Genomic DNA, 14,263 nt, shown 5'->3' with positions numbered 1-14,263 from the left:
TAAAACTTAGCCTCAATAAAATATCCATGCCTTAAACGTACGTTGACCGAACCCACATTACTAAGACTCCCAAACAGAACCTGAAGTTCAAGCAACAATAAAAAGCACAGACATACTCACAAGCTTGTTGTTAGGGCCGGTTGAAGCCAGGTAAAGCTGGTTGATCAGCAGTAACAGAGTAGAATGCAGCAACTGTGGTCTCTTTTTTTTTTTTTAACAGAGAAGGGAAAGAAGAAAAAAATTGAGACCCAGTCAGACCCTCTAGCAACGGAGGGAGGGTGAGGCAGGGACCTGGGGGGGGGGCCCAGGTGTAACCCCTAAAGCCGGCACCGTTCAGCCGGACACCCCTGTCTCACTGAAGAGAAAATCTCAACGGGAGAAATAGCATTGCCAGCTCACTGAAGAGAAACCTCAACAGGAGAAATAGCATTGCCAGCTCACTGAAGAGAAACCTCAACAGGAGAAACAGAATGGCAGTCTCACTGAAGAGAAACCTCAACAGGAGAAAATAATTTTCCAGTCACAGCCAGAATTCAGGAGCTAGTTGAAAAGCGACCTTTTCCTGCTGGGAGATAGAGAACACTGGAGATACAGGAGGCGTGCCAGCCAATAGGACCACCTGTTAATCAGTTTCTCTATCTCCGCCTGCTGGTAGATGTGTGCTATCCCATTGGTCTCTGGATTCATCTGCTGCTGTTGCTAGGGAAGTTATCTATTCAAAGATGCCTTTGAGTTAATGTAGTCCCAACCAGCTTTTCTTGCACCCAAGCTTTAGCTCACTTCCGATTCCTGCCTAGACCTCTAGTACCTCAATTAACTTTCCCCCTCCTTCTGTTTTAACTTTTTAGTATGTTTATTTTTGTCTTAATCAGCTTTTTTGTTGTTTTTTTAAGTCTGTTTTTTTAAAGATTACTTGTATTCCCCCATTTTTACTGTACATCACCTAGAAGTAATGATAAGCGATCAATCAAATTTTTAATGAACTTGAAACTTCCTAATCTGTAATGCCCTAATAATGGATCATGATAGGCCCAAGTATTACAATAGTCCAATCCACTAATTAAATTTAAAATATTGAAAAGAAATATTGCCCCTGCATGTACACAAAAAAATAAAAAGATGGCTGGTGACTGGACATCCAAAGTGCAATGCAAATAGCTCAGGACACGAAACAGCCTTAGGCAAAACAGATGGTTTCCAGCACTGGCTTTTAACTGTCCATAAGTATTATGGGGAATGATTTTGATTTCCTGTAAGTAAACCATGCTGTATAACTGGAAAAAAGTTAACAATATAAAGAATACTCTGCTGAAGCACTTGGGTGTTTTTTATTATTTCATATATTTAATAAAGTTTAAGTCTAATTTTTTTAACTATTTCTTACACTGTGCCAGCTAATTCTACTGCATTTTGTTGCTTTATGGGAGTTTTCTTTTTAACAAGCTCTGTAAAATGTTGTCTTTAGCTGTATTCGTAGCATGCATGCCCTTCTTTTCAGCAATGAAAAGAAATCCTCAGGTCTCGTAGACAACTTATTGTCTGCGGCTTTGTATATCCGGCAAATACAGAAAAAGAACATGTCTGCCCCATTCCCTGACCTCTGAACAATGAACCTCTTTGTTAGCCTCTAATATCCTTATCAGATCTGTCTAGACACCCTGACAGCAATTGTAACCCGTAAATGTCAAAATAAACTTTGACCCCCCATCCCCCATCCAACCCAATCCCCACTGCCTCCTTATGCTCCAACTCAGTCAGACACACATTAAGGGGAGGGTAACAAGAGTCAATTAGCTCAAAGTCTATGGGGTACACCTGGGTCTTAGATAAACTGGTTCTTTGGCTGCAAAAATGAAACACTGCTTATATCAGACCACCACAGGTAGACAAAATAAATAGGGACTCAGGAACCTATGTTAACAGCTATAAATAAGGCCAAAGTTTTGCTTCATAATGGAGCAACCAAATATGCAAATTGGCCCTGTGTAAAAAACAGGGAGAACAAATGGGCACATCTGCAAAGTCTGTCTGAGCTAGTGCCATGCACAGTTGAATGAGCCAGAATGTTACTCTGTGCATAAAATTTTTGCAATATCGATATTCACACAGAGAATACAGCATATGTGCAGATGAATGAGCATGCAACTCTGGGCAACTATACAATTTTTTATGCACAAATCATCACTCCCAATAGTCCAGAAGTTACGCTTTTTGTACAAGCACAGCTCCCATATGCTACAACAAAACAGTTGTGGATCTTTAAGCTCACAGCAAAGGGAAGAAAACAGGCAGAAAATACTCACTGACACTACTACAGATGTTCTGAGCTATCTTTTTACATTTTCTCAGACCAGGTGTTAAAGCCCCTACCCTCTTCTAGTCTTCAAATGCAAGGAAGTGAACAGAACAGCCAACAGATGCATTACTATGAATTTAAATGGGCTGTGAGGTGGAGTGTGTACTAGTCTTTGTGCATGTGTAAAACTCATTTTTGTACTGTATGCCCACAAAATTGTGCTGTAAGCTAAGCTAACTGGTGGGCAAAACCTAGCATATTTTTCTGCATTGGCTTTCCAATAGTTTAAAATCAGGACCAAAAGAGACTTCACAGCACTCAAACTCACACCAAGAAATTTGCTTCAACTGAACATACAACCAACATTTTGGGGATAAAAACTCAGATCTGAACTTTGCCAATGATCCTATTTATGAATATTTTAAAAAATTGCATCGTAACCTTAACATCTTGAGTAGAGAATGACAAGAGGAAAAAATTTATCAGCGTTCCCGCCCCTTCCCCGTGAGCTTGTCCCTGTCCCCACGAGCTCAGTTCCTGTCCCTGCCCCATCCTGCGAGCTCAGTCCCCATCCCTGCCCTGTCCCCACAAGCTTGGTCCCTGTCCTGCAAATTGTAAGATCCCATTCGCACAAGCCTCGAAGAGTTATGATTTTATACTGAACTTATTTTATTAAAGTATAAAAAGAGACAATATTCTGTACAATTGCCATTTTATTAACACAAATAATATCGAGCAAGGATCAACAAAACACCTGTCTCCCCTCCTTTTCACAAATATCCCCTCCACTATTGTGAAAACTGAACAAACCAAATTACTACAGAGTGCTACATTGAAAAATCAAGCTAACAGAATACTTCAGTCACACATGGCAGGAATAGTGTTAGGGGAGAGCAACTAGGGTCAGAGAGAGAGCCCTAAGCCAGCTGGAAGCTAAAGTAGCACAGCCTTGGCTTTGCGGTCCCTAGTTATGTCTAATACTAGCTCTAGCAGGATACATATTTCAAATCTGAAATATTGAAATCACAAAATGTAAAATTTATTTTTTCTACCTTTTGTTGTCTGGTAATTTTATTCTTCAAATCACATTGGTCTCAGGCTTTGGCTTTGGTTTCCTTCTGTCTTCATCGTGGTATAGTTGGCTCCTGAAGGTAAATGAGGCGCAAGAGGAGCTGGGGAGGAGATGCCAAGTCTGACACGGGTGCAATTTTTTTTTTACCACAGGAGCAAGACTTTTCACCGCTCCCACAGGGGGTAAAAGGTCTTGTCCCCATTCCTGTGGTAAACCAAATGCAAATGTCTACATTCCTGCAGATTTACTGCGGTGACCAGTTTACCGTGGTAAACGGTCCCCGCGTTATTCTCTAATCTTGAGCTAGCCTGCTTGATTGATCAATTCAGATATTATCTTTATTGGAAGCTTCTATACTGCTACTAATGACTGTAGGGAGTCAATTCAGAGTGGTTTTCAAAGACATCTATAAAGGATTTTAAACACAGATTCAGATGGATTCCACTGTGATTGTTGCCAGCCTCCTAGATGATTGGCTAGGGTTTCATGTTTGCATTATTACACTATTATATATGGATGCTATGTTTACACAAGATTACAGTTAACCATTCTAACTAAGATATATTAGATATCTTTAAATTAGTTTATGCAGACACATTTCTGCTTAATATTATCAAAACGGGGATTCTGACATTAGTGTTGGCTTGAACTACAAAAAAAAAGGGCTGTCATGCCATTTTTACTTCAAATCTCTTTTTGACCACCTGTAAAGACTTAACTGAATAAATTTTACTGGATATGAAAATCTAGAACTTCAATTAAAGTAATATATACCAAGGAAAACCAATGAAGGAAAGAGGATTTCAATCTGCAGCAATTAAAAGCTGATATGGCTTGGCTAGTTCAAACCTAGAAGTAAAAAGCATTCACCAAGATTGTTTAATTGATTTCTTTTCTGTCTTTGCATTAACATGCAGATCACATCGCTTGAACGGTCTTTGTTATCTGCTTAACCCCATGAAGTTCACCCCTCCTAAATCTTGCACAAAGCCATCAAATCACATGTATTCCAAACCACGCTGGGCTCTTTTCTCTTTTTGCATCTAAGAACCAGAATATGGTTATGAATGGCAAGTGCAAAAAAAATACCTACACATAAATATGAAAGTTGAGAAACTGAAAATATTTACTACATGCTCTTAAAATATCAATGCTGTCTGTGTATACTGTATATCAATCCCTGTGTAGCAGAGAAAACACTTAGCATGTACATACCTGAAACTAAATCAAAATATACCATGCCCCTCCCCACCTCTTTAATGCATATGAGAACATATGCAAGGTTATCTCCTTGCAGTCCTTTCAACAGAGTAAACACCAACAAGCGCATCTGCAATTCAGATACTCTAAGTTTTATTTTTCTGGAAACAATTGCTTCATGTTAGCATAGGTGAAAAGCAGAATGGGTTTATCCCAACTTTGGAATAATCATCCACTTTTTCTAAGAAGCTCTGGCTCCCTTCCCTTTTTTCATAAGTCTTTGAAAACCATTCTGTTCATTAAACATTTTGGAAATTAATTTTCCTTGATACTTCTCCCTATATACCCCTTATTAGCCTAAACTAATTATTGTAAACCGAGTCAAGCTTTCCTAGAGTGAAGTCTCAGTATACAAAGCTAAGCATTAGATTAGATTAGACCCCTTATCTGTTGAGCTCTTCTTAGTGTACCCATCTGTGGCATGAACTGCATAGTACTATCATTTTACATCAATTTTAAATTTAAACCATCTAGCATAACAATTTATTACCTGAACTGCAACCCAGCTGGAATTAACTGCATGCTCTCCAAATGGCCCAAACCCTGAAATGACAGAAATTAAGTTTGTAATTACAGTATCATTGCCAGCACAAAAAATTTTTACATTTTTGTAAGGAGCAGGTGCAAGATGGGGAGAACACCTCTTCTATTTTAAGTATATTAGCATGCAGCTTTTCTAAAATCACTTTCATGTCTTCATACAACATAGAAGATATAGCCAGTAAAAAAAAAAACCAGACCAGTCAGACTCACTACCAGCTGGTAAAACATTCAAGCATTTCAAACACACCTTAATTTTCTGTACAAATGTGCTACCAGTAATTTGTCTAACAAGTTAAGCCATTATTCTGCTTATTTTGCTATGATGTACCTAACTTGTGAAGTAGAGGGTATTTATTGGTGCAAACACTCTGGTTTATACATTTGGGTCTGGTGTCAATAAAGCACAGCCAACAGTTTGACTTTAATTATTTGCCTTGGGGAAAAAAACCCTATAGAGCAGGGGTGCCCAACACGTCGATCGCGATCGACCAGTAGCTCAGGAAGGCAACGTGAGTCGATCACGGAGCCCATCCCGGGCTCTGTGATAGACTCGTGTTGCCGTCCTGATCTACCAGGCCGATCAGCCTTCCTCTCCAGTGTTCTCTCTAGGGCCTTTTAGCTGGGCGGTCCGCCCAGCTGTCATCTGCTGCTGCCGCCGCTGCTGAACATTTAAAAAAAACAAAAACCGGCTTGGAGATTTCAGCCCGGAGCGAACTTATGCTCCGTGGCTCTAACGTGTGCGTGCCGGCTTCCCTTCTCTTCCCTCCGAAACCGGAAGTTATGTCCGGGGGGGGGGGGAGAAGGGAAGCCGGCACGCACATGTTGAGAGCCCTGAAGCAAGCGTTCGCTATGGGCTAAGGCGGGAGACAGGTTAGTGAAGCATTTGCTCTTCTTGCTGCCGGTTCCTGCCTACTTTCTGTTTCCACGAAGGCAGGACCCGGCAACATTTCCCCCAATAGGTCGATTGCGATCTTGGGCCAATCAGTCTTCCTCTCCCCCAACGGCAGAATTGACGTCGGAGAGAGGAATGCTGGTCGGCCGAAGCAGGGAGAGCTTGGGGCGGCGGCGGCTTTCGGGCCTGTTATTGGTGGCGGTTTGGGTCTTGGTCCCCGATGGCAGTGGCTTGGGGGAGGGCAGGGAGAAAGAAAGAAAAAGGGCAGGCAGGGAGACAGAAGGAAAGAAGAGAAACAGAAAAAAAAGAAATGGAGGCAGAGAGAAAGGAAAAGTTGGGGGAGGGAACGGTCTGGAGGAGAGGAAGCATACAGGCTAAAAGAAGGGAAGAAAGATTGGATGCACAGTCAGAAGAAGAAACTGCAACCAGAGACTCATGAAATCACCAGACAAGGTAGGAAAAATGATTTTATTTTAAATTTAGTGATCAAAATGTGTCTGAATTTATATCTGCTGTCTATATTTTACACTAAGGTCCCCTTTTACTAAACCGCAATAGAGTTTTTTAGCGCAGGGAGCCTATGAGCGTCGAGAGCAGCGCTGGGCATTCAGCGCAGCTCCCTGCGCTCTAAAAACTGCTATCGTGGTTTAGTAAAAAGGGAGGGGGGTATATTTGTCTATTTTTGTATGGTTGTTACTGAGGTGATATTGCATAGAGTCATCTGCTTTGACCTCTTTGAAAATCCCTGGAATAGGAATGATAATTAACATTTTCTATGCGTACAGTGTGCGTTGTGTTTTTTTAAAATTTTATTGTTGGTAGATCATTTTGACTTGGTCATTTTAAAAGTAGCTCGCAAGCCCAAAAAGTGTGGGCACCCCTGCTATAGAGATTCACCCCTCTTTTTCCAAGCAAAACCATATGCACTGTGTTCTTCCAATCTAAATTTACAAGTGGTGTGCAAAAGTCCTGCATCAGATGGTGACATTCGAGTACAGTATTTAGTCATTTGAGACTCAGTTAACAATTAAAGCTACTAACTGAACATATAACTTTGTCTGGGAAGCACAATTCCATAAGATTTCTAATAATTCTTTGATAACTGTGACCAGTTACATCAGATTGATCAGAATAATTCTGATAAGTTTGGTGAATTTCGATTCATTTTTCACACAATCAGCAGTGTAGCAGCATTTGCAGCAAATCAGAATACTTTTGCAGCCAATCAGCATTAAGCTTTACTACATGGTGGAAAGTATAAATTTCTGGGATTCCTGCAACTGGTATCATTCAAACTAATTGACCAGTCAAATCAACAGTATTGAAGTCCAAATTTCAGTTCTTGTCGGAGGAAAACCAGGTTCAAATAGTGGTCCTTGGTGAAGAGGGGTATTCCAGCAGGCAGATTGCACAGATGGTGGTATGTAATCAAAGTACAGTGATCAGGGTGCTTCAGAAGAAGGAGATAGGAGGAACACAGGATAGACAGCATTCAAGTTGACCAAGAAAGACAAGTTACAGACAAGATCGAGTGTTGAGACGCACATCTTTTGGCAATAGGAAGCTGATATCACCTCAGTTGCTAAGAGAGTGGCAGGACAAGAGCTCAGCCGTGGTTAGTATAAGCACAGTGAGGTGTAGGTGCCTGGAATTTGGTTTCAGAGGGTGTAAAGCTAGGAAAAAATCACTACTGACTGTGCAGCGAAAAAGTGAAGAATGGAATGGGGTCTGCAATATGGCATGTGGACAAAGAAATGTGGGAGAAGGTATTACTTAGTGATGAGAGCACTTTCTGTATATTGGGTGATCAGTGCAAAATGTATGTATACAGATATCCAGGAGAAGAATTCAAGCCTAAATGCCTTAACCTGTCGGTGAAGCATCCTATAAAGGTCATGGTATGGGGATGTATGACAGCAAGTGGTGTTGGTCGGCGTCACATTGTAGAGGGCACGGTGAATGCAGTGAAGTACATTGAAATCCTGCAGAAACACATGTTGCCTTCAGCAGAGAACTTGTTTCCTGGTGATTATTTCTTTCAAGATGATAATTCACCATGTCATCTGGCAAAAACTGGACTCGAATGGATGAGAAAGAAGGGAGAGAAGACAATTGATTGGCCTATTCAGTCACCAGATCTCAATCCAATTGAGAATCTGTGGCACAAGCTGTCACTAGAAAAAAAAAAAAGCAGCCAACGAAGCAAGAGCTGATTGTGTCCTTGATTGAAGCTTTGAATAGGATTATCACCCACAAGCATCTGATGAAGCTGGTCCACTCTATGCATGAAAGGTGTCGGCTTGAACGCAAGAGCAAAGGATGGCCAATCAAATATTGAAAGCAGTAGACAGGACAAAACATCCCTCTTCAGGGTTAACTACAGAAATAAAAGTAAAACTAATAGTAATATAACAGAATCTGTTACTACAATTTAATATCATACAGCCATATGAGCACAATACATTTTCATTGCAAATGTTCAACAAAATTTATCTGGAATGAAAATTTATTTAAAGGCACACCTTTATCAAATATGCATGTACAGTAACTGAACATATGAGAGTAGAATGGAAAATTAAGTAAGATAATACATAACAAGTGGTTACATAGCTTAAAATGCATCAACCAAGTCAAGTGATGCAAGACTTTTGCACACCACTGTACCTACAAAAGAGGTGGACAATTTTTCAAACAAACCTGTTATTGTCGTTAAAAACACTTTTACCCATAAATATGGCTTTTGAAAGATGCCTTCTCAAAGGATTTGAAGATTGGGTATATTGAAATCACCCCATTCCCTCTTAACAATCTTCTAATCTAGAGCAAAAGGCAACAGTAAAACAGCCAATCATTGTCTGATCAATATCCTCCTTTTCTACCGTGTTTCCCCGAAAATAAGCCCTAGCATGATTTTTGGCCTAGATCCTAATATAAGCCCTACCCCAAATATAAGCCTTACTTGGATCAACCGCCGAAGCTCCCTCCCTAATGTCCCCGATTCACCGACGGCAGCGCTTTCTCCCCCCACCCATGAGAGTGTGGTGCAGCAGTTAAAGCTACAGCCTCAGCACCCTGGGGTTGTGGGTTCAAACCCACGCTGCTCCTTGTGACCCTAGGCAAGTCACTTAATCCCCCCATTGCCCCACCAGGACAGACAGGGAAAAAAGCTTGACTACCTGAATAAACCCATGTAAATCGTTCTGAGCTCTCCTGGGAGAACGGTATAGAAAATTGAATAAATAAATAAAAAATAAAAATCTTTTCTCCCCTCTCACCCACCCCCTGTGCAGCATCTTTCCATCTCTCCCTCCCATCCCCTGTGCAACAGAACCCCAACGACTCTCCCACTACGAGGCCGACATACCTCCGTTCCAAACAGCAAAGGCAGCAGCAGCACTGAACAGGCTGCTTCATAGCCTTCCCTGCCAGCGCCTTCCCTCTGCCAGATCACTGATGATATCATCAGTGACGTGGCACGGGGAAGGCTGCAAAGCAGTCTGTTCAGTGCTGCCGCCACCACTGTTTGGAGGTATGTAGGCCTCGCGGTGGGAGGGTCGTCGGGGTTCTGCTGCACAGGGGGATAGGAAGGAGAGATGGAAAGATGCTGTATAGGGGGATGGGTTGGCGGTGTTGTCGGGGTTCTGCTGCATAGGGGGAAATGGCTTTGTATTATCTGTTCCACAAAGATCTCAAGACTATTTCAGAAATGTTATGACATCTGAAATTCATTTTAAGGATGATCCGTAATTTGTTTATTTGTTAACCATATAAATCTCTATTTTATAGGGAAAATGTGGCATACAAGAATAATGCTTAGATTAGATCTAACGCAACAAAATGAAATTATTTTTGGGATCTGCCACACAGGGAAGATGGGGGAGGGATAGAAAGATGTTGCACAAGGGAAATGGGTGAGAAATGATCGTTGTACACAAAAAAATAAATAAAACATCCCCAAAAATAAGCTCTAGTGCGTTTTTTGAACCCAAAATTAATATACGACAGTGTCTTATTTTTGGGGAAACACGGTACTGAGAATAACTTGCCGCAAACAGCCACATTTTTAACTTATGTCAAAATTTGTAACATTCTGCCAATATTAGGCCCAAAGCAGAGAGTGACATGGGGACAAATTTGTCCCGGTCCCTGCAGGATCTATCTCCATCCCGTTCCCATGAGTTCTGTCCCTGTCCATCCTTGCAAACTCTGTCCTCATCTGCACAAGCCTTGGGGATGAAACAAAGTATTTGAGAATTTCCGTCAGGTATTTTTTTTAACATATCAAGAGGAGGTAGTCCAACAATTTTTTGGAAAATTCAAAAAGCGTAAGTTTAACCTATGGTTATAATTTTCCATCTTCTTACGCAAGGCTAAGCTATCTTTAATTGCCACATTTTTAAATTCCTGAAGTGATTTTATTTTTGTATCTGTGAAATGGAGCCTTTTCTAGTTTACAGTAGTTTGTTCTAAAGATTTTTCCAGGTCATCCATTCCACACACACCCCCACGAGAATTTACCTCTCCAGACAATTTATTAATCACCGTGTTCATACTTTGAAGTGTAGCCCAGATTGCTTCTAAAGTTACCTCCTTGGGGAGTTTTACTCCCCACAGAGGAGTCCTCCTTTACAGGAACAGTTGCTGCAGCTTCGGCAGTCAAAAGTCCCACTCCCTCTGCAGAGCCAATCGCCGGACATGGAAGAGCAGCTGACAACGGGGGCAAGAGTGAAAGCTTCCTCCTCTCTCCTCTAACGCGGAGACCGTGCCCTCCAGATCCTGGTAGTGAAGCCATGGTGAACCGCTTGATAGTCGGCTGCACAAGCGGTGGCAGAACTGTAGTGGAGGTTACAGCCTTCAACATGCCTTTCCTCTTATGTGGCATAACAAAGATATAATCACCAAAATGCAATTAAGAGTATAATTCCAGTCGAAAGAGTTGAAGTAATTGGGCGAGCTCACGCACATCAGATCAGTGCTGCCATCTTGTTCGATCCCAAACCTGTCCGAACCAGAGCTTTTTAACAAATTTATAAATGATCTGGAGACAGGTTTGATAAATGGGGTGATTACATTTGCAGATGACACAAAACTATTCCAAGTTGTTAAATCGCATGTGGACTGTGAGAAATTGCAGGGGAAGATTAGGTCCTTACCTCGATAATCTTCTATTAACATGGCATACAAGTCTTGACAAGTGAGTTAACCCCCTTCAATTGTGAGCTGTTGCAGAAGGAATCATATACTTTTTCTTCATCTCCACCTCCTTCCATGGTACTACTCGAAAGGGTCCAGAGAAGAGCGACTAAGATGGTTAAGGGGCTGGAGGACTTGCCATACAGCGAAAGATTAGAGAAACCGGGCTTCTTCTCCCTCGAGCATAGGATACTGAGAGGGGACATGATCAAAACATTCAAGGTACTGAAGGGAATAGACTTAGTAGATAAGGACAGGTTGTTCACCCTCTCCAAGGTAGGGAGAACGAGAGGGCACTCTCTAAAGTTGAAAGGGGATAGATTCCATACAAACATTTAAGGAAGTTCTTCTTCACCCAGAGAGTGGTAGAAAACAGGAACGCTCTTCCGGAGTCTGTCATAGGGGAAAACACCCTCCAGGGATTCAAGACAAAGTTAGACAAGTTCCTGCTAAATCGGAACGTACGCAGGTAGGGTTAGTCTCAGGGCGCTGGTCTTTGATCAGAGGGCCACTGCGTGAGAGGACTGCTGGGCACGATGGACCACTGGTCTGACCCAGCAACGGCAATTCTTATATTCTTATGTTAGTGGGCTGTCCTGCATCTCTTCGGTTTGTACCAAAGTAGTCAATAACCACTACAATAGGAAACATAAGGAGGGGTGCAGGGAACTTCCTTGACAAGAAACTTCTGTTCTACTCTATAAAAAGTATAATAAACAATGTTAATCAAAACATATCATATAAAACAAATTGGAATAACCAATCCACATGAGTGCCACCAGCACTAACATTCATGGAGTTTGTATACTCTCAAATGCATTTGTAGCGATACCATACTATTGTATTCATAATTCCTGAATGGCAGGCGAAGATCTCAAGTTCTGGACAGACATAACTGTTCGAGCCATTAAGCATGCAAATAATTACACTGACAGGGTGGGGCGACAGATTCAGGACTCATATGTATTAACAGAAAGATTAACAAGGTAATCTTCCCTTCTGTTTTTGCAGTGTTTCATCTATGCTGTTCCCGTAACCCTGGACATTGAATGAAGACTCTTCAAGTTAAGTTGCTTTTTTGATTTTTTTCACTGGGAGTTGGCTGGGGGGTTCCCTGAGTGATTGCAGTTTGTGATTCCACTTTTTCACTTGTGTTCATTGTGCACTTGTTTGGGATTGTGTTATTTAATTTCAAAACACACTATAGGTACCCCATGATGGTGTGTAGGTGGGGGCTTTTTAGCCTCTACCTTTTCGCTTGAAGCGTTGGAGTTTTTCTCCCATCGCTTATCCTGCGCACTGAGGGTACCTTACACTTTCACACTTTTATTATTATTTTCGTATATATATTCTTTTGTACGTTGGTGGTTTTGCAGTTCTGCAATCACTCACGGAACCTTTGACCATTTTTTGCCTCATTGTTGGATTCTTTTAAGTTTCGTTGGCAATTTTTCTTGGGAGTCAGTTGTCTTCTGTTACAAAAGGCATATGAGTTCTGAAATGGGACATATCAAAGCAGTCTCTGCCCTTAATGCTGAAGATCCCAAAAGCAGAATTATTTTGCACTGCTATATCCACTCTATAAAACTTTGTAAAGGTATGAAGTGTGAACCATGTAGCCGCTCTGCAAATCTGCTCAGATGGGATCGCCTAAACCTCCACCCGCAAAGAAATTACACTTCTTCTGGAATGAGCTCTCAAAGATATTGATGGCTGTTTACCACAGTCAATGTACGCTATGATATTGCTATGAAGAATCCATTTGGAAATAGATATCTTAAACACTGGCTTGCACAGCCTAGTCTTGCTAGTTAAGACAAAAAGATGGTTGGAAAGCCAAAATTCATATCAGACTTCCCAGAAAACTCATCTAAGCTAGACCAGGCCCAATCGGGGTTTAGAAGATACCTAAGCAAAGAAACTGTATTTTAGCAGTACAAGACTGTCCTCAAACACCATGCTAAAGGAGAGGATGTGCTACTGGTTTACCTGGACCTCTCAGCAGCCTTCGACCTAGTCCAATACACACTGCTAAAAGCAAGATGCATAGAAATGGGCCTCAAAGGAAAAGTTTTGGCTTGGATAAAGTCCTTTCTATCCAAAAGACTAACGTGGGTAGAATAGCAGGGGAATACAAACAACTGGAAGGGATCAGACATAGGGGTACTACAGGAATCCGTTATGTCACCCACGCTGTTCAACATCTTCCTCCAACCACTGCGGACATTCATCAGAAAACAGGGATGGGAAGGCTACATCTACACAGATGACATCCAATTGATTATCCCATTGAAGAAACAGGACACAAAGACTAAACAGAGGATCAAGACAGGTTTAGAGAAAGTCTTCGGATGTTTCCAAACAAATGGATTAGTAGCTAACAAGGAAAAAGCAGAACTGCAACAAGTGGGGAAAAAAATAGCCCAAGATACCAACTAACTCTGAACAGAAATACATAAAATCATTCATGGAGGGGCTGAGAAACCTAGGAGTATGGCTGGACCCAAACCTAGACATGACAATACAGATCCAGTGCATTGTGAAAAACGCTCATGACAAACTCTAGTGGGTTAGAGAGCTCAAACCCTACCTCACCCATCAAGTAATATCCATAAGAACATAAGCAGTGCCTCCGCCGGGTCAGACCATAGGTCCATCCTGCCCAGCAGTCCGCTCCCGCGGCGGCCCAAACAGGTCACGACCTGTCCAAATCACCAGAAGGGGCCCCCATGCCACCTTGGTTTCCTATTGAGTCCTATCTTCCCATCAAAGTCCTAGCCCTCCGGTCTTGCACATGCACGACCTGGTCGGGTTTCTATACTTATTTTCTGGTTAGCTTTCTCAGTATCCCACGATCCCTTTATCCCTCAGGAATCCGTCCAGTCTCTGTTTGAATCCTTGTACCGTACTCTGCCCAATCACGTCCTCCGGTAGCGCATTCCAAGTGTCCACGACCCTTTGGGTGAAAAAAAACTTCCTTGCATTCGTTTTGAACCTATCTCCCTTC

At 41.8% G+C, this 14,263-nt stretch overlaps 1 protein-coding gene across 1 annotated transcript in view; it reads right to left on the bottom strand.

The window, feature by feature from the left end:
* PGPEP1 (pyroglutamyl-peptidase I) overlaps nt 1-14,263 on the bottom strand; it is a 64,440-nt gene that overhangs the window by 27,829 nt on the left and 22,348 nt on the right. Inside the window, exon 2 of the mRNA XM_033956003.1 lies at nt 5,119-5,171. Coding sequence (XP_033811894.1) covers nt 5,119-5,171 — 53 coding nt within the window. The remainder of the gene's footprint in view (nt 1-5,118; nt 5,172-14,263) is intronic.

The sequence above is a fragment of the Geotrypetes seraphini genome, chromosome 8 (assembly GCF_902459505.1).
Source record: "Geotrypetes seraphini chromosome 8, aGeoSer1.1, whole genome shotgun sequence".
NCBI lineage: Eukaryota > Metazoa > Chordata > Amphibia > Gymnophiona > Dermophiidae > Geotrypetes > Geotrypetes seraphini.
The sequence above is the reverse complement of the archived record's forward strand: the minus strand, read 5'-3'. Positions and strand labels throughout refer to the sequence as shown.